We start from the raw sequence: 24,310 nt of genomic DNA on the forward strand, positions 1-24,310 counted from the left end.
ATTTAATTCTTCTCCACAAGTGCAAGCTCATGTTTAAAGGGCCAACAGAAACAACCAGAAATGATGCTGTCAAGTCACCAGTTGTTTATTTCTTCAGGAGAGAAACTTCAGACAATATTCTGTTTGCTTCATCTTATTATTATTTCATCTACACTGTAGACACTTTCGGTGGAGTTAATCCTAATGTCACATTTACCTCTTGGTCAAGATGAATCAACAACCTTTCCCTTTCTAGTTAACAGTGAATACCAAAGGACAAAATTCCAGCTAATCTTTGGGCACCAAGGCTGAGCTTCTCGTGCCTCAGTTTGCCAAGAAGATTGTCAGTGATGTAAAAGCAGTATCTATATAGATGACTTAAAAAGAGTAGAAGAGGAAAAATTCTTTAAGGACACACAGTAGCACACTTTAAATTGAGGTGGCATATTTTAATCTAATTAAAAAGCAAATTAGAATTTTAAACAAATTAAGATTTAATTTAAGATAGGAAGTGGAACTGGTAATTTATTGGTCTTGGGAACTACCCAGCCTCCGATTTATTGTCCTAGAGAACTGCCAAAGTACTGCAAAGTTGTGACTTGCCCAGAGCCACTCATCCTGGACATATCACAGGTGGGACTTGAACCCAACTGTTTCTGGCTTTAAGTCCAACTATTTGTAAACTACATAAAAATGCTGATCATTTCCCGAGATGTAGACACCTCCTTTACTGAATTCTGAGTTCAGGTGATGCATATGACTTTATCTTATTTTTTTCCCCACAAAAACTTCAAAGGCTCCTTATCACTTAAAGTCTAAACTCCTTAATATGGTGTTCAAAGCTCTCCACAGTCTTGCACTAATCAGTCCTTCTAGCCTTCTCTTCCATTAGTCTCCTACCCTCTAATCAACACATCTCATTCCTTCCTTCCACTGTCCTTGCTTAAATTGGGCTATCTAATGGTAATGCCCACTCCACCATTTCTGCCAACAATATTTTTCTAATTCAACAATAATTCTAATTACTCTGATGTGGGAGAGTAAGTAATACTTATGCAACTATAGCCATAGTCAGGAAGTCCTGGGTTCAGATTCAGCCTTTAGTCACTAACTAGATGAATGACACTAGGTAAATCATTTAACCAGTGTTTGTGGGGTTTGTTCACCTACAAAATGAAGATAATAATAGCACGTGCATCCCAGGGTGATTATGAGGATAAAAGCATACATGCATAAAGTGTTTTGCAAAGCCCAAGTGCTATATAAATGGCAGTTATTAATATTATTGTGATTATTGCTTATTGATCAATGTATTCAAGTACTTACCAATATTGCAAAATTTTAAAAAGATATTTTGAATGTTTGGCTACTTTCATTATAGACTTATATTTTTTTAGGATTCTGCCTTTGGCCCAAAACTGTGATTTCCTCTGTAAAGGAAATTCTGAGTATCAAAATTGTAATATTTATTGGGAAAGGAAAGTGGAGGATTGGAAAACAGGGGATAATGGGAGGTTTGTATGGGGGTATGGAGGAGAGAAGGGAGAGAGAGGGAATATTTCTTGGTGAGGCAAGGGAGGGAGATGCCCCCTGCTGAGAGGAAACAGCAGGGGTCCAATAAGGACTGTTTGTCCTGGAATGACTGAACTGAAGTTCAGGTCCCTCTATGACCAGAAAAGATAATCCAGTTATCTGACTGCGGATTCAAATAATATAAAGTTTAATAACCAGTTGGGATTGGAGTTCTTTCCTTAGCTTCAGAGTATAAGGCCAGGCCCCACCGGCTAGCGGAGGGTTCTCCCAATCTGATCTATTCTATATAAGTCCTGCTTTGTCTAATTCAGAATCTTAGCAGTAGACAGAAAGCAAACAAGAACAGTTCTGACCTTCAGAAGCCTGTGTCTTTGGGCTGAACCAAGAAGAGGAACACCACACCAGACTGGCTGAACAAGCTCCTCTCTCCTCCAACACCCAGAAGCAAGTCTCAACCCCACTGGAAGGAAGTGCTAGTCACAAGACCCAACTGCCATTCCCAGTTGCCCCTTCCCCCACCAACTGTTAGTCTAGTTTCCTTTCCACAAAATTCCCTGCACTAAGCACATTGGCAACATTGTAATTTAAAGTCTTGAAGAGGAACCTGGGGCAAAAGAAGGCTAATTTGTACCAAGGGCAGAACTTGAACTCAGGTGTTCCTAACTTTAAAGCTGACCATCTCTATTACTTCATAATCCTTCTTTTCCCATCTAGAATACTGCATGGACTAAATTAAATCAGTTACCTTCTATAACCCCCAATAATTTTAAACTTGGAGAAAAGGTGGAGGCAAAAGCTTGCTATTTAGACTTATATTTCAATGGTCAGATCCATTTATGTTTATTTAAATGAAATCATTGAATTTTTATTTTATCCTCAAAATTAATGGAATGACTTTCTCAAAACATTATTGTATAAAGTAAAAATATGTTTTTATTACAAATAATGGTCATGGTATGTTTCATTTTAAAATCTTTACTCAATGAACCTTTATTTCAGGAAAAACAGGACCCCCTGGGCTTCCAGGATTACCAGGTGTGCAAGGCCTTCAGGGGGAAACTGGAATTCCTGGAAGTGGTGATTCTCCTGCAGGAAGACCAGGAACTCCAGGATACCCAGGATTGCCAGGAGTCCCAGGGCAGCAAGGTCTACCTGGATCAGCTGGTATAATGGGCACTTCCTATATATTATTTAGTATTTACATAACACCTCTCATGGGCTAAATTATTTGTAAATTACATAATATATTTGTGTGATTTCATCAATCTGATGAAAATTGTTTTTGTTACGCCTATTTTAAAGTCAATGAAGACAGCTTCAATTTGTAAAATAAATTTGATTTCAGTGATGCTTATTTAGTTAAGAATAATAGCCAAGATATCAACTGAAAATTTTTATATTTCATTTCTAATACCTGATACAGTGACAAAAGAGACAGTGACAGTTTTCAGATTCTACTTTATCTTTTTCTCTTAAGCGATGATTAACAATTGGAGAAACATAAGTGCTAAACCTTGATTCTCAGCCCCTTTTCAGTTTCTAAGAAAAGGCTCAGATTGCATAGAAGGACAGAAAGACAAATAGAGGAAGAGACAGATGGACAGAGAACAGAGCAAAGGATAGAGCCTATCGAAAGAGACAAGGAAGGATAGAAAATGACAGAGTTAGTTAGAGGAAGGAAGAGAAAGAATAAAGGAGACACAAATAGAGAAGAGAGGGGCAGAGAAAGAGAGAGACAAATAGGAAAAGATAGATTAAGAGAGAGACAGAGAAAGACAGATGGAAAAAGAGATAGAGAGATGCAGATTGCAAAAGATTCAGAGAAGGATAAAGGCAGATAGAGGAGAAAGATGAAACAAACAAATGAGGAAAGACAAACAGACAAATGAAAATAGATAGATGGATAAAGATAAATGAAGAAAGTTAGAGAGATAGATGGATAAAGAGAGACCGACAAATAGAGAAAATGAGACAGGAGAGAGGTGTAGGTGAGAGGCATATAAAGATAGAAAATGAAAAAGAAACAAACATATAGGAAAAAAGGAAGATAGGAACAGATGGAAGAAGAGGATGGAGAGACAGGCAGATTGATAGAGAGACACACAGAAGAAGAGAAAGATAAATAGATGGAAAGAGAGATTGGCACACACAGAAAGACTGACAGAGAAGGATAGAGAAATTGGAAGATGAAAATGGCAGAGGAAAAAAGTTCTCTACTTTTATTTCTTGAAAGATTTATAAAAATTTCACATTTCCTCTCCCGTGTCAAGTCATACATTGTAGAATTGGGCCCCCTGGACCACAAGGAGTGAAAGGTCAATCAGGACCTCCAGGAGGAAGAGGCACAAAAGGAGAAAAAGGCAAGTCTACATCAAGAATTGAATTTCAATGAAGAAATTGCAAAGCTCAGTTTCATTCAATTTACCAGATAACTTTGAAGGTACAGAAGGTGAAACTCTTCACAGACAGGGTGCACAGCTTGGCATTTGCTTCCAATTCTAGGCATTCTTTAGCCCATATGTATTCACACATTCTTATCTACATCTGGCATGAATAAAACTCATCAGGAAACCAAGACTAAAGGAGATATGCACATGTGGAAAGAGCCTAGTCACCTGGAGGGAATGTTGCCACAAAATTGCCACCTTTCCTTTCTTAGGTCAGTGGGATTCCAGTGTCCATCTGGAGAGGGGAAGATGGAAGACAGCATTTTTTTTAGGATGAGGGCCCCATATTTCCTTGCCTGAACTGCATGTATTTTTCTTTCTACTTAGGGCTAATAACTATGACCATGTTGATGGGCAACTGACGAATTAATAGATTAAGCAAAAATTCTGTGATTTCATGTCTGTGAGATCTTACACCACCAACACAGATTGCAGCTTGGAGAACTGATTTAGAAATAGAACTTAAGTAATAAATTCGGGGTCAGTGATTATCAGACACACTATTTAATCTCAGGTCTTCCTAACTCTGAGGCCAACATTCTGACTAGTTACCACACCATGTGAATCTTAATGAATATATTTAAGGCTCTAAAATACCTCTGCTAATATATTGTGCCATTTTCTTCTTCTTCATTCATTTATTTGTCATAAAGCCATAACTGAACAAAATTAACCTTAAAGTATTAGGATAGTGGTACATTAGGAAAACCAGTGGTGGTGGTGGTGGTGGGTGGAACCAGTGGTCTTGAGTTCAAATTCCAACTCACTGATCTTGGGCAAATTATTTACACTTCTTTAGGACTCAATTTCTTCATGTACAAAACAAGGGGGTTGAATTGGATGGACTAAGATCTCTTCCAGATCTAAAACTATGAGTCTATGATTTGCCTGAGTTTACTTTAGATACACTGAATTATTTTTCCTATTATATTTGGTCTGGTAGCAAGAGCTTGTTAACTCACCTGAGTTCATTAAGCCTCAAAACATCCTGTAAATGAATATGAAATATCATCTCTGAAAGGGCTGAACCATATAGAAATAAAGGTTACTTAGGGTCACTGAATCTTAATTAATACCTTTGATTTCTAACTTCTCTCCAAAAGAATATATCTATATCTAAGAATATCTATTTTATATATAAATGTAAATACATATATAGCTACAAATATACACATACACATTTTTTAGCTCCTTATTTGTAGACCAAAGTGATAAAGGAATTTGCCTAAATCCAAGAAGGCTAATTAGTGGTAGACTTAAAACTAGGATCCACTTATTCAATTTCAATGCTCTTTCCACTATGTCATATTACTTCTACATTCTACCCTTACTTTTTTCCATTTTATTATTATGTTTTTTTTAACATTAATATTTGCAAATTATTTCCACTTAATGTGAAGTTTCTTATAACAGAGAAAAACAGTTAAATAAAAATAATAAATCATATTTGCAACATTTCATATCTGTAGCACTTCCCCACCCTTGTACTTTATTAATTAATAAAAGTCTATTTTCTCTCCTTCCCATACTCCATGATGTTGAGAAAGGGAAAAAAAACACCCTAATTTCTTAGAAATATGTAGATATGCAGAATCAAGCAAACACATTTCCCGAGTAAAACTATATAAATATGTTTGCAAGGGCATGTATTTCTCATTCTACATCCTAAATTGATCATTTTTCTGTATGTTTCATCATTGGTTCTTTAGAATCATGAATGGGTTTTGTACTGATTGTAGTTCTTGGTTCCAAGGCAGAAGAGTGGTAAGGACTAGGCAATGGGGGTTAAGTGACTTGCCCAAGGTCATCCAGCTGGGAAGTGTCTGAGGTCAGATTTGAACCCAGGACCTCCCATCTCTAGACCTGGCTCTCGATCCTTATTCCCTTCCTTTCTCTTTCCATTGAATAATTTCTATATTTATTTTTTGAAAGTCTATTCATGTCTAACTTTTTTCTTCTTTTTGGTGAGAAAAGAACAACTTAAGATCCCTCTATTATTGTAGTTTTGTTGTTTATTTCTTCTTGTAATTCATCTAGTTTTTAATGTAAGTACTTATAGGCTATGCCATTGGTTTTATATATGTTACATTTTAAAACAAATTCATTGTTTATGTTACTTTTCAGTAAAATGTAGCTTCCTTCTTTATGTTTGTTTGTTGTTGGGTTTTCCTGCTGTTGCCTTGGCTAAATTTATAATTACTACCCTGGCCTTTTTGTATTCAGTTGAGGCATAATAGATTTTGCTCTAACCCCTTATTTTAACTTAGTGTAAATCTTTATATTTCAGGGGTGTTTCTGGTAAACAACATTTTGTTGGATTTTACATTCTAATCTAGTCTTCTAACCACTTCCATTTTCTGAGTGAGTTAATACCATTTACATTTACAATTAGGGCAGCTAGGTTGTGCAGTGGATAAAGTGATGAATCTGATGTCAGAAAGACTCATCCTCCTGAGTTCATATCTAGCCTTAGACATTCACTTATCTGTGTTGACTCTGTTTGCCCCAGTTCCTCATCTGTAAAATGAACTAGAGAAGGAAATGGCAATCCATTCTAGTATCTTCACCAAGAAAACCCCAAGTGGGGCTACAGAGAATTAGGCACAACTAAAATGACTAAACAAGAAATATTTACAGTTATGGTAATTGATTGTTTATTTTTCTCCATTCTATTCTCATTATATGTACACATATATATATCTTTTTTCAAATTATCCTTTCTTTCCCTCTCTTTTAACCTTTTCTTTACAATCCCTTCTTAAGATTGGTTTTGCTTATGATTAATCCTTCCTTGAATTTGTCCTCCATTTTATATTCCCTTTCCCCTTTTCCTGTTAACATATATGTCCCTGTTGAGTTGAATATATTTCTGCACCAAACTATTTCTGTGTATTCTTCCCTCTTTTGACCAACTTAATTGAATGCAAAATTTAAGTGATACCTACTCCTCCTATTCCCCAGCCTGACATATAGTTCTACTTGTATAATTTGATTATGTGTCTTAAGTTTCATTATTTTCTCCCATTTTACCTTAAGATATGCTCTCTCATCACTCCCTTTATTTTTTTCTTGTATTAGCTTAACATTATAAAACTATTTATATGCCTTCTCTCTTAAATGACTGACTTCCTCTATGGCCCTTTTCTATTAGAATGCAAACAGTCCATCCTTATAAATTCTTTTCTGAGTCTTCACCTGTAGTTACTTTACATTTTTTCTTTCTCTTGACTTCTGTATTTATATTTCCGAGTTCTATTTGAGCTCTAGTTTTTTTTTTATCATTGCTAATTTCTTTCAATGATTTATCCCATAGTTAAGTCAAACTTTTATTTATTTGTTTTTTTTAATCTAGGAAATGAAGGACTATGTTCATGTTGCCCAGGTCCCATGGGCCTTCCAGGTGCTCCAGGACCACACGGACTTCAGGGTAGGAAAGGAGAAGTGGGTTCACCTGGGAGAGTAGGAGAAAAAGGTGACCCAGGCTCTCCTGGTGCTCAAGGATCCCCAGGACCTCCAGTGAGTAACTCTTGCTAATTATTATATAGGTAATGCATCTCATTTTAAAGAAACCCAGATTGAATGTACTTCTTTCTAATTTGCATGGTATTATACAGAGACTATCAGCATGAAGAGTATGGAGAGATTATTAATGTTTTCAGGTATAGTTATCACAGATAAATTTTCTCTAATGTGCCACAGTATGTTCACATGTCTAATGAATATTGCCTAGCTAGTGATCTAAATCAACACCACCCCAGCTGATTGGACCAAAGCTATTTTATCTCAGTGAGGTGCCTGGCATTCTGCCCTAGAACAAAGCAGATCCCAGTGAGGGGGTCCCATATCTTAGGACAGAGAGCAGAACTTGGAGTTAGTAGACTTGGATTTGAATCCTACTTCTTATACTTACCAACTCTGTGACTGTAGGCAAGTCAATTAACCTTTCTGAGCCTCCCCTTTCAAATGGGGATATTGATAATAACCTGATGCTATACAGAGCCTCCTATTTACACTCCTAACCCATATTCCTTTGGGTCTCAGTGTTGCTGGAAAATGAAAAGTACTTCTATATCCATAGAAGCTTTGAGGTCTTACAAGTCATTCCTGATTTAGTTTTTACTTTGGAAACAGAAATGTTTCTTATTCTTGTCTGATGTAAGAAGTCTGTGACTTGACCCTCAAAATACCATTTCATAATAGCTTTTAGAGTTATGCTTTCCTTCAGAATGAGCTGGAGGGCAACAAGAGGAAGGTAACCAGTATGATGCATAGCTTGAGTTCATAAGGATTCATTAAAGTATCTGAATGTATTTAACTTGGAGAAGATGAGACTCAAGGGAAAACAAGCCCCTTGGAAGGAGTGATGGGAAAAGATGCATGACAATTGTTCTATTTGGCATTCCAAGGCAGAACCAATGGGTGGAAAAGGTAAAATTGACTAGCTAGAGGGAAAGACCTCTTTACAACTGGAGTTTCCCTCAAGTAGATGCTTTGAGAGGTGGTAAGTTCCTCCTCTTTGGATATCTTCAAGCAAAAGCCTGGATAAACCCTTATCAAATATATTGTAGAGGGACTTCATTTTAGGATATAGGTTAAACTAGAGATGGCCCAGAGTTTCCTTCCAACTCTCTTGAGATTCTGTGATTTCATAATGCTATTCTGGAATTAAATGCATTCTTTTAAGACACCAACACCCTTTTACTTGTCGACCTCTTGACTTGTCTGCTAGACAATAAAAAAAAAGACAAAAAAAATACCTGTATAGTTCCAAATGGTCTTTCATTTGTATGGAAGAAGGAATTTCAGACTTTTGACCAGGACAATTAGAATATCAATGTTTTACAGATTCTAAAAGATCCTCTAACTCACCTGCTTATTTAACAAATGGAGAAATTAAGGTGGAGACTGTTATTCTATATTAAAGCAGTCTTTCCATCACAAGAAGACTATTATTATTTGTTATTCTTCTTTTAAACTCTATATTGTATCCTGAAAGCTAGAGAAATAAGATCTTGGCAAAACAACTACTGCTTATGACTTAGCCAACATAACACCACCATATTTCTCTAGTCATATTAGGAAATGGAGTGTTGTAGGTGAATATTCCATATAACCAAAGCATTAAACTATTTTCCTTTTAAGTGATTTTTGAATCAATAAATGAATGAAAACCCATTTATATAGCATTTGCTATTTGCCAAACACTGTTCTAAGAACTAGGGATATGAATACAATGATCTTTTCCATCAAAGAACATACATTTTTATGCAAGGGAACAACACATATAAAGGAGTAGTCATGGAGGGATATTTTGGTTTGAAAAATTAGAGTTATGATGAGTTAGAGGGGTAGATTCATATATACCTTGTAGGAGCAATGAGAGTCAATTTGGGCCCCCAAATTGGAGAGATTGCCTGGCATAGTGAATAGAGAACTGACTGATTCCAAGAAGACCTCAGATCAAGTCTAACCTTGGGCACATACTGACTGGGTGGATCTGGGCAAGTCAGTTATCTCTCAGTGCTCCAGGCAACCCTCTAAGACTATAACTTATAGGCAGGAGCAGTTGGTAGAAGGAGTTTCCTCACCTACAAGTTCTCTATACAAATTAAATCACAGATCCAGCCCTATCAGAAACTGGAAGGGAGGGGGAAGAACATGTAAGGGATGTACATATGGCTGATGAGGAGAAGTCTAAGGGATAAGGATAGTGGATGTTCCAAAGTGTAATATACACTTTCTTGTCTTCTGACACTGAAGATACATAGTTGTTTAACCTTTTTTTTTTTATAACTTGGGTTCATCATTATAAACATCTGTTATTATGCTTATAAGATGCCATCCCCAGGGGATATGGAACTGTTTGCCCCAGGCTACTCTGTAGTCAGCATGTTTGCATGCCTTTTATAGTTTTTCTTTTTCTTTGCTTTCACTGACAGACTGTCAGCTGTCACTTTTTGTTATAGTCAGTGACTACTTACAGAAAGCTCTTTCCTTCCTTTCTTTCTTCCTTCTTTCCTTTCTTCCTTCCTTCCTTTCTTCCTTCCTTCCTTCTTCCTTCCTTCCTTCCTTTCTTCCTTCCTTCTTTCCTTCCTTGCTTCCTTCCTTTTTTCTCCCTACTTTTCTCCCTCACTCCCTTCCTTTCTTCCTCCCTCCTTCTCTTCTTTCCTTCCTCCCTCCCTCTCTCCTTTTCTTCCTTCCATCCTTCTTTCTTTTCTCCTTCACTCCCTTCCTTTCTTCTTCCCTCCCTCTCTTTTCTTTCCTTGCTTGCTTCTTTTCTTCCTTCCATCCTTCTTTTTCTCCCTCCTTTTCTCCCTACTCCCTTCCTTTCTTCCTCCCTCCCTCTCTTCTTTCCTTCCTTGCTTACTTGCTTCTTTTCTTCTTGTAGACACTTATTCTGTGTTTACTGACTTTTTTATCTGAGCCTTGCCTATGGTATATTGCTTAATAAGGACTTGCCAATTGGTTGCCTATTTTATCCAGATGAAGTACACTAGGAAATTTAGAAAAGAGAGAATGCTTTCCTTTGGAGAAAATCTAGGGCTTGCAGAGGCGGTGATTTCTATGATGGGCCTTGAAGGAAGAGAATGATTTTAACAGGAAGAGATAAAAAGGATATACACCTTAGGTGTGGGGGAACAGCCTCTGTAGATTCACAGATAGAGGAGATAGTTTAAGATATGGGAACAGCCATCAGTCTATTTTAATTTTAACCCAGCAGACATGAAGGAAAATTACATTTTTAAAAGTCCTGAAAAGATGATTGGGATGATGGCAAGATTTAGGAGTAAGATTTCAACTGTTTTGGACATACTGAGTTTGAGGTGATTTGGACTGTGGAGGCAACAGGAGATCTAATACAAGAGCTTGGGGGATAAACCAGTTGTGTAGATTTTGAGAGTGATCTGCACAGAGGTGATCACTGAACATGGGAGCAGATGAAATCTCTAACGGAGAAAATTAGAGTGGTAGAAGTTGCTAGAAAATGAATCTCTAGAAAAGTGGATGGATTCGATTGGTTTTGTTGTCACCCTACTAAACCTCTAGGGGGAGTTCCATTATCAAGAAACAGAATTCTGACGCTAACCTCATATCATTCCATTTCTCTCTATGCCTTATTATTCCTAAACTTCCTAAACTAGTTCCTCTTCACTATGGTCTGTGGTCTTTCCATCCTATGTTCTTCCAAAGTTCTCTCACCTCCTCCCTGGCTTCACTTTCCTCCTGTCCTGTTCCTCACCCTGTTAGGTGGTTGTTAACCACTCTAGTATTGTGCTGTTCTCTCTGCCTTAACTTTTTTGTCCTATTGACACACATTGCCTAACTCCAATCCAGGGTTATCCCTTCATCTGCCTCTCCCACTATCCTTCACATGCTTTCCATTGGTGCTGGGAAGTTATGCAACAATGCTGACTGGGTCCATCACGAATTCATGTTATCTAATCTCAAGTGGGTTAAAATAAGGAAATCTTTTTATTCTTTCTTTGATTGACTTCCTGTCAAATTGTCCTCAGTGACTGTTCTCAAATTTCCTCTCTTTTCAGACCTCCCTACACCATCCTTTGAGCAGAGCCTCCTACTTTACAGAGAAAACAAGTGCCCTACTCTGTACTTCTTTCCCCTACCCTACATCTTGAAACCCCAAGATATAATTACCCATTCTCTTCTTTTTTTACTTCAGTCTTTGACAACTTTTATACTTGCAGCCCAGGTCTTATCTCATCCTATTTCTTTTAACAGATTTCTCTCTACCCCCCCCCCCCCAACCAAGTAATCTTTCCTTATCTACTGGTTCCTTTCTTGCTGCCTAATAGCAGGCACACATATCTCTCATCTTTTGCAATTTTTCACTCTACCCCACCACCCTTCAGAGTATCTTTCTATATTTCTCTTCCTTTTCTCAGTCAAACTCCTTGAAAAAGGTATCTATATTCTTTGCTTCCAATTTTTCACCTCTTATTTATTTCTCAATCCCTTGCAGTCTGGTGTCTCACATCTTCCCTTAAAAGAAGCTATTCTTTTCAAAGTTACTGATGATCTTTTAGTTGCCAAATCCAATGACCTTTTCTCACTTCCTCATCCTTTTTTGACTTTCTTATAGCAATTGATGCAATGGAAGTGTCTTTTCTCCAATTTACTCTCTTCAGTTTTCATGACTCTGTTCTCTCTTGGTTCTTTTCCTTCTTGAGTAACTGATCCTTTAGTCTTTGCTGATTTATCACCCAACTTCCATCCCCTAACTGTAGGTATACCAGAAGATTGTGTGCTGTCATCTCCCTACATTCACTTTATCGGTTATTTTATTGGCTTCCATGGGTTTCAATTTTCATTTCTATGTAGATTACTTCCATATCCTAGTCTCTTTCTATTCCTACATCACCAACATCCTATTGGATATTTCCAACATGACATCCCATAGGCATATCAAATCCTATACATTCAAGATGGAATTAATTTCTTTCCCTCCAAACCCATTTACTTATATATTATCACCCCTAATAGAATGAAAGCTCCTTGAGGGCAGAGACTTTTCTTTTCTTTTTAAAAAAATTTTCAGTGCTTAATACTGGCACTTACTAGTAAACCCTGAATAAATGTTTGTTGATTTCTTGACTGGGGGTTAACTCTGTCTGAGGCATCAGTGGGAGCCATTGTTTGCCCTTTATCTATAAACTCACTTTTTCTTTTTTTCAAAAGGGAATACCTGGTACCTCGGGGCTACCTGGTCCTAAAGGAGAAAAGGGTGATATGGTTATAGCAAGAATCAAAGGTAAATCCAATTTTTAAAAAAATTCTATCACTTTGAAAATAATGCATGAATCAACCACCCTTCTAGTTTGATGTGATTCAACTGCACCTTCATCCCATTCATGGATAAGTGAACCTTAGCACAGTGCCATGCACTGAGGGGGGTCTCCAGTACATGCTTATGGACCACAAAGACTTTCATGGTAGGTGCTGCAAGGAAAAACTATCAAAGCATCTCTCTCTTCTTCATTTCCTATGGTTCCTTTGTAAGTATAAATAACTTCATAGTAATTAGGATAGTCAAGATCTTAAAATTACATACTAACTTCCTTAAAGTCTTTGGGTATATGGTGAGTCCTCATAACTCAGCTCTTTTACCAGCCAAAATAAATATTTGTCCAGCATTTGAGTCCTCATTTTGCTGAACTGAGAATCGATTGAAAGATTCTTTTTCTATACCTGGCATTCATTAAGTATGATAGGAATCTATTCTAACACTGGGGTCAGGAGATAGGGATAATTTCTATATTATAACAAGAAAGATGATCCAGAATATCATGTATATGTAACAATAATCTCACATTTATATAGCAGTTTTTAAAGCACCCTACAGATCTCATTTGGTCATTAAAACCTCGTGAAGTATCCACAGGCACACACATCCATGTTGATTTTACAGACGATAAAAAGGAGTTTCTAAGAGGATAAGTATCTCACCCATGATCAATAGCTGGCAAGAGTCTGAGGGAGATTCAAACCAGATTATGTGACCCCCAAGTCTCAGCATTCTTTTTACTGTGCCCTCAATATCAGAAATAAAGTCTTACCCACTCATTGATGCCAGAGTTTGGAGAGGATTTGTGTGCCTTTGGGAGAATCAAGTTTCTCTTGGTTTATTGGTAACCAGCTTGTTGTGGGGGGGTCTCTTTCTACTTCTTCTGGGGTTTCATGTTCCCTTGGAGCTTAGAATGGGTATAGATGTTTATTTAGAGTGGACCTGAATAATCCTGCTCCCTGCTTCCTTGCTCCTGGGTTATCCATTATTCTTCTATCTTTCCAGCAAGATCGTTTTTCCCCTCCTAGGCATCCCTCTCCTTTCCTTCAACTGATTTTCCTTTTCTGTGATAGCTCCCTCTTCTTTTTCACTCTCCTCATCCTTTTTGGATCCTTAATACTTTTTTCTAAATTGGTTAGATGTTGACCTTTTACTTGTGCCTTCCTTCTACTGCGAGCCCTTGATGCATTCTAAGACACCTCCTTTGAAATATGGGGATAGACTGCATCGAATATAGCACTCAGATCAAATAATTTCTTTATTTATGTCAGAGAGTTGCCTGTATCTGCTCATATATGCCTTTATCATTCCTATGTACCAGTTTCACATCTCTACTAAAGGGTCTGAATGTTTGCCACTAGAAATCAATTTCTTTGGGTTAAACCACCATGTTTTTAGGTATCCTCTGTTAAAGAGCAGATATCCATGCAGTGAATGTGTTCACGACTTTGTTTTCTAAAAGGGACAGCTAAGTGCAAGGCTCTGAAATAATGGAATAAATTTGACTGGAGAAGAGGGAAGAAGAGTGGAGTTTAGTTTTGAAACATACTTGAGGAGGGCAAGTCTAGGTGAATGGGTCACTATAGTATAGGGCTATGGTCCCTATAACCAAAGAGCAAAAGACACAGGGTACTTGGGGGCAATAAAGTAATCTATGAAGAGGGAAGAGAAGGCAACATCAGCTGGTGGAAGAGAAGTCAAGTTAGAAGAGAGTAGAGACAAACCAGCTCAACCTTGCTCAAATCTGGATCCATCAGTTAATATTAGAGCACAGAGAAAGAAGAAAAACTAATAATAATATCCTTATGTAGCATTCACAATATCTCATTTAATCTCATGTAAGATAACAGAAATATTTCTATCCCTGTTTTACAAGTGAGGAACCTTCCTTTCAGAGAGTCTGTAACTTACCCAGAGTCATAGAGTTATTAAGTACCAAAAATGAGGACTTCAGTCTGGGGCTTTCCAAAATGAGTGCTTATTCCAGAATTCCACAGCTGTCTTATGGTGCATAGATAATTAACACTAATTATTTACTTACTAGCATGTGAGTACTGGTGGAGGTTTCCAAAATCCAAATATTCTTCCATTTTGTAATCTCAAACTTTAATGAAGGTTCATTTTGATGGAAGAGAATGTAGAATTTAAATCAGAAAAAAAAATTTATAACATAGGTATTTTCTTTTGTTGCTAGTCCTTTTCTGTTATCATTTATTTTACCCACTACTAATTTAAAGGTTGGAGTGTCTTTTGTTTCTTTTCTCAGGAAGAAAAGGAGAGAAGGGTTATGATGGGCCTCCTGGATATCCAGGGCAGGAAGGGATTCCTGGTCAGAATGGACTTCCTGGAGAAAGAGGCAGCCCCGGTCTTCCAGTATGTGAAATTCTTCCTCCATTATTTTCTTTTCTTAGCTTACATGGTCATAAATGAACTTTCCTCTTCGTAGTTTCCTGAAGAGTAAATAAATAGCAAATTCACATATTACAAACCCATGAGAACAATTTTTCAATTCATCATTATATAAGGATGTATAATTTCCAAATAAATCACTATAGGAGAGATGGTTTGAAACCATGGCTGGTAGTTCATTTATAACGGTCTTCTGCCCACTCTCACAGCAAAATTGCCCTTGTATTCATTACCCACATTGGCCCTTTCATCCACAAAGCTCTCTTTGACTGTATTTTGTGGCTGTTTAGTCCATTTGGTTGGCAAATGACGTAAATGAGGCCAAGGTCATGGGTTCAATCACTGGAAGTTACAGCCAGTGTTTTCCATAGACATAAACAGGATCCCAAACACTCGTCAAGTAGCTTACAAAGGCACATCTTTGGTTTAAGTGAGAAATAGGCAAAGAATGTGGGGAGATAATATTCAAATTGGTTGGAATTTCTGTGTTTGAGGACAGAAAATTTCAATTAAAAAATTCAGTTCAGAGGGCAGATAGATGACTCAGTGGATTGGGAGCCAGACCTAGAGACAGAAGATCTTGGGTTCAAAACTGGCCTCAGGCACTTCCTAGCCTGGGACCCTGGGCAAAGTTACCCTCACTAGTTAGCTACCACCAGCCTTGGAACCAATACATAGTATTGTTTCTCAGAAGGAAAATTAAGATTCTTTAAAAAAATCAGTTCTACAAACATTTTATATTGTTTTCTTTATCAGCACTGGGGATAATAGCAAGACAAAAACATAAAACAATTTCTTCCCTCTGTAGAGTTGAGAATGGACACACTTTATCCTTATACCTCAAAGAGTTTACATTTTACTTGGAGAGGCAATATGTAAGGCAAAAAAGTAAACACAACAAATAATGTGAGAGTGAACATGAACTAGGAGGATAAAGAAAGATTTCACTTAAGACTTGGTGTCTCAACTGCACCTTGTAGGAAGTTAAGGATTCCAAGAGGCAGAAGAAGTGAGGGGAGAATGGACACCAAGCATTGTGGAGAGTTCTTTCCAATGCCTGGAGAAAGGAGATGGAATGCTGAGTTCTGGGAACAGCAAGGAAGCCAGTTTGACTCAATATAGGAAATATGAAAAGGAGTAATGCAAAAGAAGCCTAGAAAGTTTTATTAGAGGTCTAGAGGTAAGAGTGATTAGACTAGTTCCTCCACCATTTAGTAGCGAATGCTTTCTAACTGGATGAGCTTGTGGCACATCAGAAAAATGAGATAGCCTGATCATGGAATGTATGTATCTGACACCAAATTTTCTGGAAGGATATTTTGGAGCACAGTTAACTGCCCAGTTATCTTACACAAGATATAGATAGAGATCCTCCAAAGTCATAGGAATACATGGCTAATGATGAACCAAATACTCTTGGGGGCATTTTAACAGGGGCAGAGCATACATAAATATGCATGTTTGTCTGCTCTAATACAAATGATTTCCTAAGTAAATTCATACAAATAAAAATTAGACCATATTGGAAGTATTACATGCAAGTGTTTACTGACAACTTAACAAGGAATCCATAATTTTAACAATTAGTAGAAAGATTTTTTTTTTGGTACTTTGGTAGAGGCTTGTTTAATAGAAAAGACAAAAATAGCTTTCCTTAATTAAAAAACAGAGCAAGTATGAAAATTCTCAATTTTACATAAGTTCTTCCTATCAGAAATGGTCTTTTTGGTGGGAGGGAGTTTGCCTTTGTGTTGCTCAGTAGAAGAAAAGGGGAAAATGATTTCCTAACCATGGCATTTTACTTTTAGAGAAAGGCAGCATCATTATTGAGTTACACCAAGTTAGAATGATATGAATATACATTTCTGTTTACTAACATGTGCTGTTGTCTTGTACTCAAAGATGAGAAGCAACCTTTGGCTTTTTAGAAAATGCAGCAATCTCCCATCTAGGTGAGGATCAGGGTCTTTCCTACTAGGTAATTTTTTTTTTTCTCTAAGCAATTGTCTTAAGTGTCTTTTTCTTAGCCATTTTTGTGTCCTGGACCCCATGGACAGCCTGTTGAAGCCTATGAATGGATCCCTTCTCAGAATTGTGTTTTCCAATGCATAAAATAAAATACATTGTATTGCAAAAGAAACCAGTTATATTCAGATTCAGTTGTCTAAATATTATTAAAAATCAAGTTCACAGAACCTCTGTTAAGAACACCCAATTTAAATAGAAGAAGGTAGCTAAGAGTTTGATAAATGAAAGAGAAAAGGTTTGGAATAATTTCTCATTTCCCCAAATGTTTTAATGACTTAATGGAGCAGACAGGACATGGGGATAAATGTCAGCCACATTGCTTCATGCTGCTACTCTTAGGAAAAAAGGAAATATTTTTAAGCCAGACATTGTACTAGGCACTTTATAAATATTATCTCATTTGATCTCCATAACAATTCTGGAACGTGGGTGCTTTATCCAATTTTACAGTGGAGAAACTGAGGTAAATAGAAGTTAAGTGATTTACCCAGTTTCTCACACCTAGGAAATGTCTGAGGCTGAATATGAACTTCCTGGCTCCAAGTCCTATCAATTCCACCAATTAGCTTGCCTCTAGGGAAAAAAAAAAAGGATGATTATAAAATAGAAGAGCTTTTCTTTTTTTTTTCTTCTACAGTTGCTTCTGAAATATCTTCCAGGGGAAAGTCAATAGCAGAGTTGTTGCTGAATAATCCCTGAATGCCTGTCCAGTAATACACTATTGAGGGAAGTGAGGGATTAGGACAGTGAGTGGTTAATTGTGAGAATCTGGTGAACCACACTATCTTATGACTTAGTTTTCCCTCCTCATCTCTGCCTCCTGATGTTTTTGGCTTCTTTCAAGTCCCAACTAAAATCCCTTCTTCTCCAGGAAGCCTTTCCCAATCCCTCTTGATTGTAATGCCTTCCTTCTATTAATTTTTTGCTATTTATCCCACCATTAGCTTCTTTGCACACATTTGTTTGCTTGTCGTCTTCCCAACTGGATGGAGAACTCTTCAAGGAAGGAGTTGTCTTTGCCTTTCTTTGTGTCCCCAGTGATGCCTTACACACAATGGGAGCTTAATAAATGCTTACTGATTGATTTCAAGTGTGACCACATATATAGTCTTTTGAGTCTTTAGATCTACATAAAAGGATTTTAAAGAACAATTTATACAGAGGTTATTGCATATAGAGGCTGGCAAATTTAGGAAGACTAGAAATGGGACCCATTATAAAAGGTAAAATGGAGCTAGATCGTGAAGGGTTTTAAGTGTCCAGATAAGTCGTTTGTATTTTATCCTACAGGCAATAGAAAGATAGTCATGACTGAAGGAAAAAAAAAGATTTTATTCTTACTATTTCTTTTTAAAAACCTTTTAAATTATTAAATAAATCCTTTAACAATCTCCTCTCCCCTACTGACACTGTACCCTTAGAAAGGAAAACCAACTGCACAGTAAGTGGACATAATAGCATATATCATGGTTGGTTGTTTTCCTTCATACTCATGGAGAATCAAAATGGAATCAGGGATCAGTTTTTTGACTTGAGCATAAATTGGACTTAAATGAGGCAGACTTGCACAAAGTTGTCAGCCTCACTCTCTCTTCCTGAGTCATCAAAGTCCAGGGGCAAGCAAGTCGAGATAATAGGTAATGGGTCTTTTACCATACCATATTTAATAGCATATACCATATTTAATATCTATAGCACCAACTTTTCTACTGAGAGGAGGAAGGGGGGTTTCTTTATCTCTTTTCTAGTACTGAGATTGTTCATTATATTGTTCTTAAGAAATAATTGTATTATTACAATCATTAATATAGTTCTGTTATGTTTTCTTTAATCTCTATGACTTCAGCTAAATCTTTCTTTGTTTTGCTGAATTCCTACATTCACAATTTCATATGACACCATCATTTTCCATTATATTAATATGCTACTATAATTTGTTCATATCCTCCTTCCAGTCAGTGGGCACCATTTTCTTTTTAGTATTCATGACCACTATGAATATTTTGTCATATGTAGAATTTTCCAAGATTCTAGGATGTTATTCTCTCTTCTGTACAATCTTTTAAGATACTCCTGGATGTCTCATCACAAACATTCTAGTATTTCATCTTAAACTTACCTAACATCTAGAAAGTCATTTAGAAGCTTTCTAATTGTGGCCAGACAAAGAAGTTTGAATATATGCTTTGAAATTTACGTGAATTCCATAGAGTAATGATCTCTTTGAGGGTATATATATGGTCAGTAGCTGGATATGAATAATTTAATAACTTTTCCTAATTCTAATTTGATTTCCAGAATGGGTGGAACAATTTACAACTTCACAAATATCGTATTTGCGTGCCTGCCTTCCCACAACCCCACCAACCGTCCATTGTCTATGTACATTTCTTATCATCTTTGCCAATTTAATGAGTATGAGGAGAACCTTCAGTTTCCAGAACTGTAAAATAGTAATACCAATGTCTGTCCTGATGTCACTGGAATCAGCTGAGATAATTGATGGGAACATGATCTCAAAATCATAAAGTATTATAAATATGTAAGATTATAGTTTCAGTAATAAAACTAAATAAAAATGATTATATATTGAATATTACAATATTATGTTACAAACCAATAATAAACAAAGTCCTCTGGCACTCATTATTCAACTTTAACTTATTTCAAAATGAACTGATGAAAACCAGTTGTCAACTGAACTATCCTCTCTGCTATTCCAGATGTGATTAAACTGATGAGTTTAAAGACAAGTTCAGTCTTTCATGCAGCCAGAATTTGAATATTGGACTTGGATACAGTTGTGCAGAAAGTTTTTCTGATTAACACAAGATGCAAATTTATGTAATAAGTGCTTTTGAACTAATTGGGACATTACCAAAAAAGAGATTGAACTTACTGATAATGGAAATATTTCCAGGGCAATCGTGGTGGAGCGATTCCAGGTGCTCAAGGTTCTCCTGGAGCACAAGGATCTCCTGGGAAGATGGGACCAAGGGGGCCTCCAGGACTGGGATTTCCTGGCCCACAAGGGGTAAGAGGTGAACCAGGGAACCCTGGACACCCTGGTGTGAGGGGAGCAGCAGGTTCCAAGGGCCAGACAGGTAAATATAAATATTTACATTTGGAAAAAAATAGAAAGCTGATAAGTGACCTTATTCCCCAAAGAATTAAGCCATTCCAGGGGTAGAGGCAGACAGAGTTTTAGGATTAAAGTTCTATCCAAACCATTCAAAGAATGTCATGGCAGAATTATAATCAATAATAAAAACAAGAAATCACAACCAGTTAATAGAAAAACCTTGAAAAAGCCAACTTGCCTTTGTTGTTGTCTCTGTTTGATAGACCCAAATAGTTTTCTCATTCCTTGGTATCTAGACAACTTTAATATTTTAAAACTAAAGAGGATCTGAGATTTCATAATGTTATTCTGTCTTCTTTATGATCCTTTGAGATACTCGTGGATTTTCTAATCACAAACACCCCAGCATTTCATCTGAAACTTACCTGACTATCATCTTTTAGTCATTTTGAGACCTTCTAATGACAGATAAACAAGGCTATTTGAATCTTTGCCTCAATATTTGTGTACATTCAAAAAAAAAGTGCTGAAGTGACCTCAGACCTTGAGATCAAAATATTAGAGACATCAGGTTAAGGGGTAGAAAGAGGACTTTTCTAAAGATATTATTGTTTTTCATTTTATTACATGTATTTTTTTAACCTTTATCTTCCATCTTAGAATCAATACTGTGTATTGGTTCCAAGGCAGAAGAGCAGTAAGGGTGAGGCAATTGGGGTAAAGTGACTTGCCACCTAGCTTCCCCTTCTACCAATATGGTTGAAGAGAGACCTGGATTTGGAATCATGCTCCTTACTATCTCCATGAGTTGAACAAATCACTTGGCTTCTCCCAAGCTCAGTTTCCTTATCTGTAATATGAGGGGGCTGGACTAATTAACCTCTAAGGGTAATTTGGAATCACTGATCCTGTGAATCTCAAAGATGATCTCTTAGAGATCTCTAGTTTAATCTCTTTTTGCATGGAGAGAAAAATATGACCCAAGTCCCATAGTCAACAAGTGCCAGGACTGGTGGTATGAGAAGTCAAGTCTCTGGATGACCAGAACCCCTTCCAGCATATACTCCATCTTATCAAAGCTTCTGACGATGGCATATTAAATATCTGTTATTACAAACACATGTATTCTTTAAAAGAATATTTATAGGCACCAGAGAAGGGAGAGAAATATTTCATGCTGCTTGTCATAAAACATTTCTGACCCTTCCCTGGTGTGTCTGTAAATGTTTTGATCATTAAAAAAAAACCCCAAGATTGAAGCCAATATCTTCTCAAACTCAGTGTCAAAGACTCTGCCCCAAAACCACTTAAGCAAGTTGAAGTTTCCTTTCAAATCTGGAATTATTTTTCCCCTCGGCTTCCCATGCAGTCTGGCTATACATGAAAGAACTTTAGCAATTCAGTGACATCAGCTTTAATATTTCAATAACATAGCAACTTGGGTTTTTTTAAAACACCCCATATTTGAAGGCATCTGTTTTCTTCCCTTTCAGGTGACACCTATCCATGTCCTTCCCCCTATCCAGGGAGCCCTGGAGCTCCAGGTGTCCCAGGGGCTCCAGGTAAGAACATCTACGCAGAAGCAACCAACCCATCTTCCAGCCATAAAATAAGTAACATGAATGGTCCATTTTGAGCTTCATAGAAGACATCCAAACAATTTATTCAGGCTATGTCTGAAATCAGGAGTCCCTGGGATGGCAACAGGGAATTAATTTTTGTAGTCTTCAGAGAGGGGGTCAGCTTAAGCCAGATTATACTAGCTCCAGAGATGCAATTATTAAATTTTGTATAAAACCTGTAAAATGGGTAAAAGCTATATAATTCAGGGATTAGTTGATTGTTTTGATTGTCTGGCATCAGAAAATGATGAGGGAGAAGCTGGGTGGCTCAGTGGATTGAGAGCCAGATGTAGAGTTGGGGGGACCTGGGTTCAAATCTAGCTTCAGACACTTCCCAACTGGGTGACCCTGGGTAAGAGACCTTGGGAAAGTGAGGGGGCAAGATTTAGGGACATAGATCTTCCAGATTCCAAATCCAATATTATAATCACTGTACCCCCCTAGCTGGTATGGTGGCAAAGTTTTCTTTCTGATAAAAGAGCCTAGAAATAGAGATTTTAGTTACCTGCATAAAGTTGGTAGTTGAAACCATGAATATATGACTGCGAAGCCTACATAATATATATGTATGTATATATATATACATATACACACATTTATCTCCTGTTTATTTTTTGTTTGTTTATAAAATTAATCAGATATCTCAAGGTTCTTCTCTGTGGATGCTAATGTAACCCTTGAATTTGACCTTCCTCATCATAGACTGATGGGCAAGGACTGGAAAGAAGTGGGAAGCTGGGCACCATTTTGTCCTTCTCTTTGATTTTTAGGCTGTTACCTGGGTGGTTCTACACCAAATAGCCAGTTCAGTCTATGCTATGAAAAAGACTGGTCATGCCAGTTGTTTAGTGTCCTGTGGACAACACAATTTCTCGAATGACTGCCCAAATTTTTCATTTTCCAACTGATTGCTGAGCTGTCATGTAAACATGGAGCTGGGGCACTTCGATTATGATGAAATGAAAACAAAAACAACCACCTTTGTGGGAGCTTATCCCCGAATTAAATGAACAGCAATTGATTTGTCATTCTCGTTGTTCATACTTGACCCAACCTCTACTCAAAGCATAAGCCAGAATTTACAATCCACTTTTGGGGGAGATAGTTGCCCATCGTTAATCACAACAGGCACAAAATACAATCCCTGCCAGCTGGGGCTTTGGAGATTTAACTCTTTGTTCTGATCCAGTATGGAAGTTCATCATTGGTTTCCCAAACAGATTTTCCCTTCATAAATGTTTTCCCAAACAATAAAACATTAGCAACCAACTCTCTTTCCTCCTCTCATAAAAGAAACACTCTAGAAGGGAAAGTGCATTTCATTTAAGCTTAAGACCATGCATAGGAAGATATGATGAAAGGTTTCATATAGTGAGATGTATAAAAAAGGCACTGAATCTGGGTCCTTTGTTAAATGGCTTCCCAAAACATCATTCACTGGGAAAACATGCATATCTCTAGTCTAGTGGTGCCAAAGAGACAAGGATCCCTGTGGGCTTGGTTTTGACTTAGAAAACTACAAATCACCATCATCTATGCTGTATTAGATTCTGAGTTATTCAGTTAAACATTTTCCAATTGGGGGCAGGCAGATAGTATAATAAATAACAGACTAGACCTGAAGTTTGGAAGCCCTGAGTTTAAAACTGACCTTGGATAGTTCCTAGCTGTGTGATCCTGGACAAGACACTTAACTCCATTTGTCTAGCTCTTGCCCTTCTGTCTTAGAGTTGTTCCTAAGACATAAAGTAAGAGTTATAGTTTAAAAATTTCCAATCACTTTAGTTTAACACCTCTCTTCTAGTCTGACTGATAGAAGATTAGACAAACCATTTAATCTCTAGAAATTAAAATTATGAGATATAAACATTAATATGGTATATATCATATATAAAATAATTTTTAAGTATATATAGCTTTTACATACTATATAAAACACTCTTATTTAGCAATATAATACTGTGTCTAGGGGGAAAAGTTCACATTGTTTACCTTGGAGTTTCCTTTTTTTTTCTTAAGAAAGACTTTTTAATATTCATTGTTGTTTTCATTTAGGTCAGAAGGGATTTCCAGGGCCCCCAGGTGAAGCTGGTCCACATGGATTTGATGGGCATAAAGGTCAACGAGGCAAGCCAGGAATATCAGAAATACCAGGCCCACCAGGTAAGTGAAAATCTTTTTTTGCCTTCTTTGGGAATATAGATCAATAAGAGTATGGAAGCTACTTTACCATGGTAGTTTTTTCTTGATATATTAAACGCTGGCTCTCAGGTTCTGCTAGAGGGGAATAGAATCCCAATTACCTAAATTCCTTTTATTTGAGATGGGAAACATAAGAGTTCTTTATTCTCATGAGATTAAAAAAATAATCCAGTACAAGGTAAATATTTTGCCATCTGAGGATAAA

General features: G+C 37.0%; 1 protein-coding gene across 1 annotated transcript in view; it reads left to right on the forward strand.

Moving 5' to 3' along the window:
- Positions 1-24,310, forward strand: part of COL4A4 (collagen type IV alpha 4 chain) — a 149,144-nt gene that overhangs the window by 65,306 nt on the left and 59,528 nt on the right. The window contains exons 20-27 of the mRNA XM_056808487.1: positions 2,512-2,676; positions 3,783-3,872; positions 7,312-7,475; positions 12,657-12,729; positions 15,029-15,135; positions 20,120-20,303; positions 21,775-21,843; positions 23,959-24,066. Coding sequence (XP_056664465.1) covers positions 2,512-2,676; positions 3,783-3,872; positions 7,312-7,475; positions 12,657-12,729; positions 15,029-15,135; positions 20,120-20,303; positions 21,775-21,843; positions 23,959-24,066 — 960 coding nt within the window. The remainder of the gene's footprint in view (positions 1-2,511; positions 2,677-3,782; positions 3,873-7,311; positions 7,476-12,656; positions 12,730-15,028; positions 15,136-20,119; positions 20,304-21,774; positions 21,844-23,958; positions 24,067-24,310) is intronic.

Source organism: Monodelphis domestica, chromosome 8, assembly GCF_027887165.1.
Source record: "Monodelphis domestica isolate mMonDom1 chromosome 8, mMonDom1.pri, whole genome shotgun sequence".
In the NCBI taxonomy this organism is placed as follows: Eukaryota; Metazoa; Chordata; class Mammalia; order Didelphimorphia; family Didelphidae; genus Monodelphis; species Monodelphis domestica.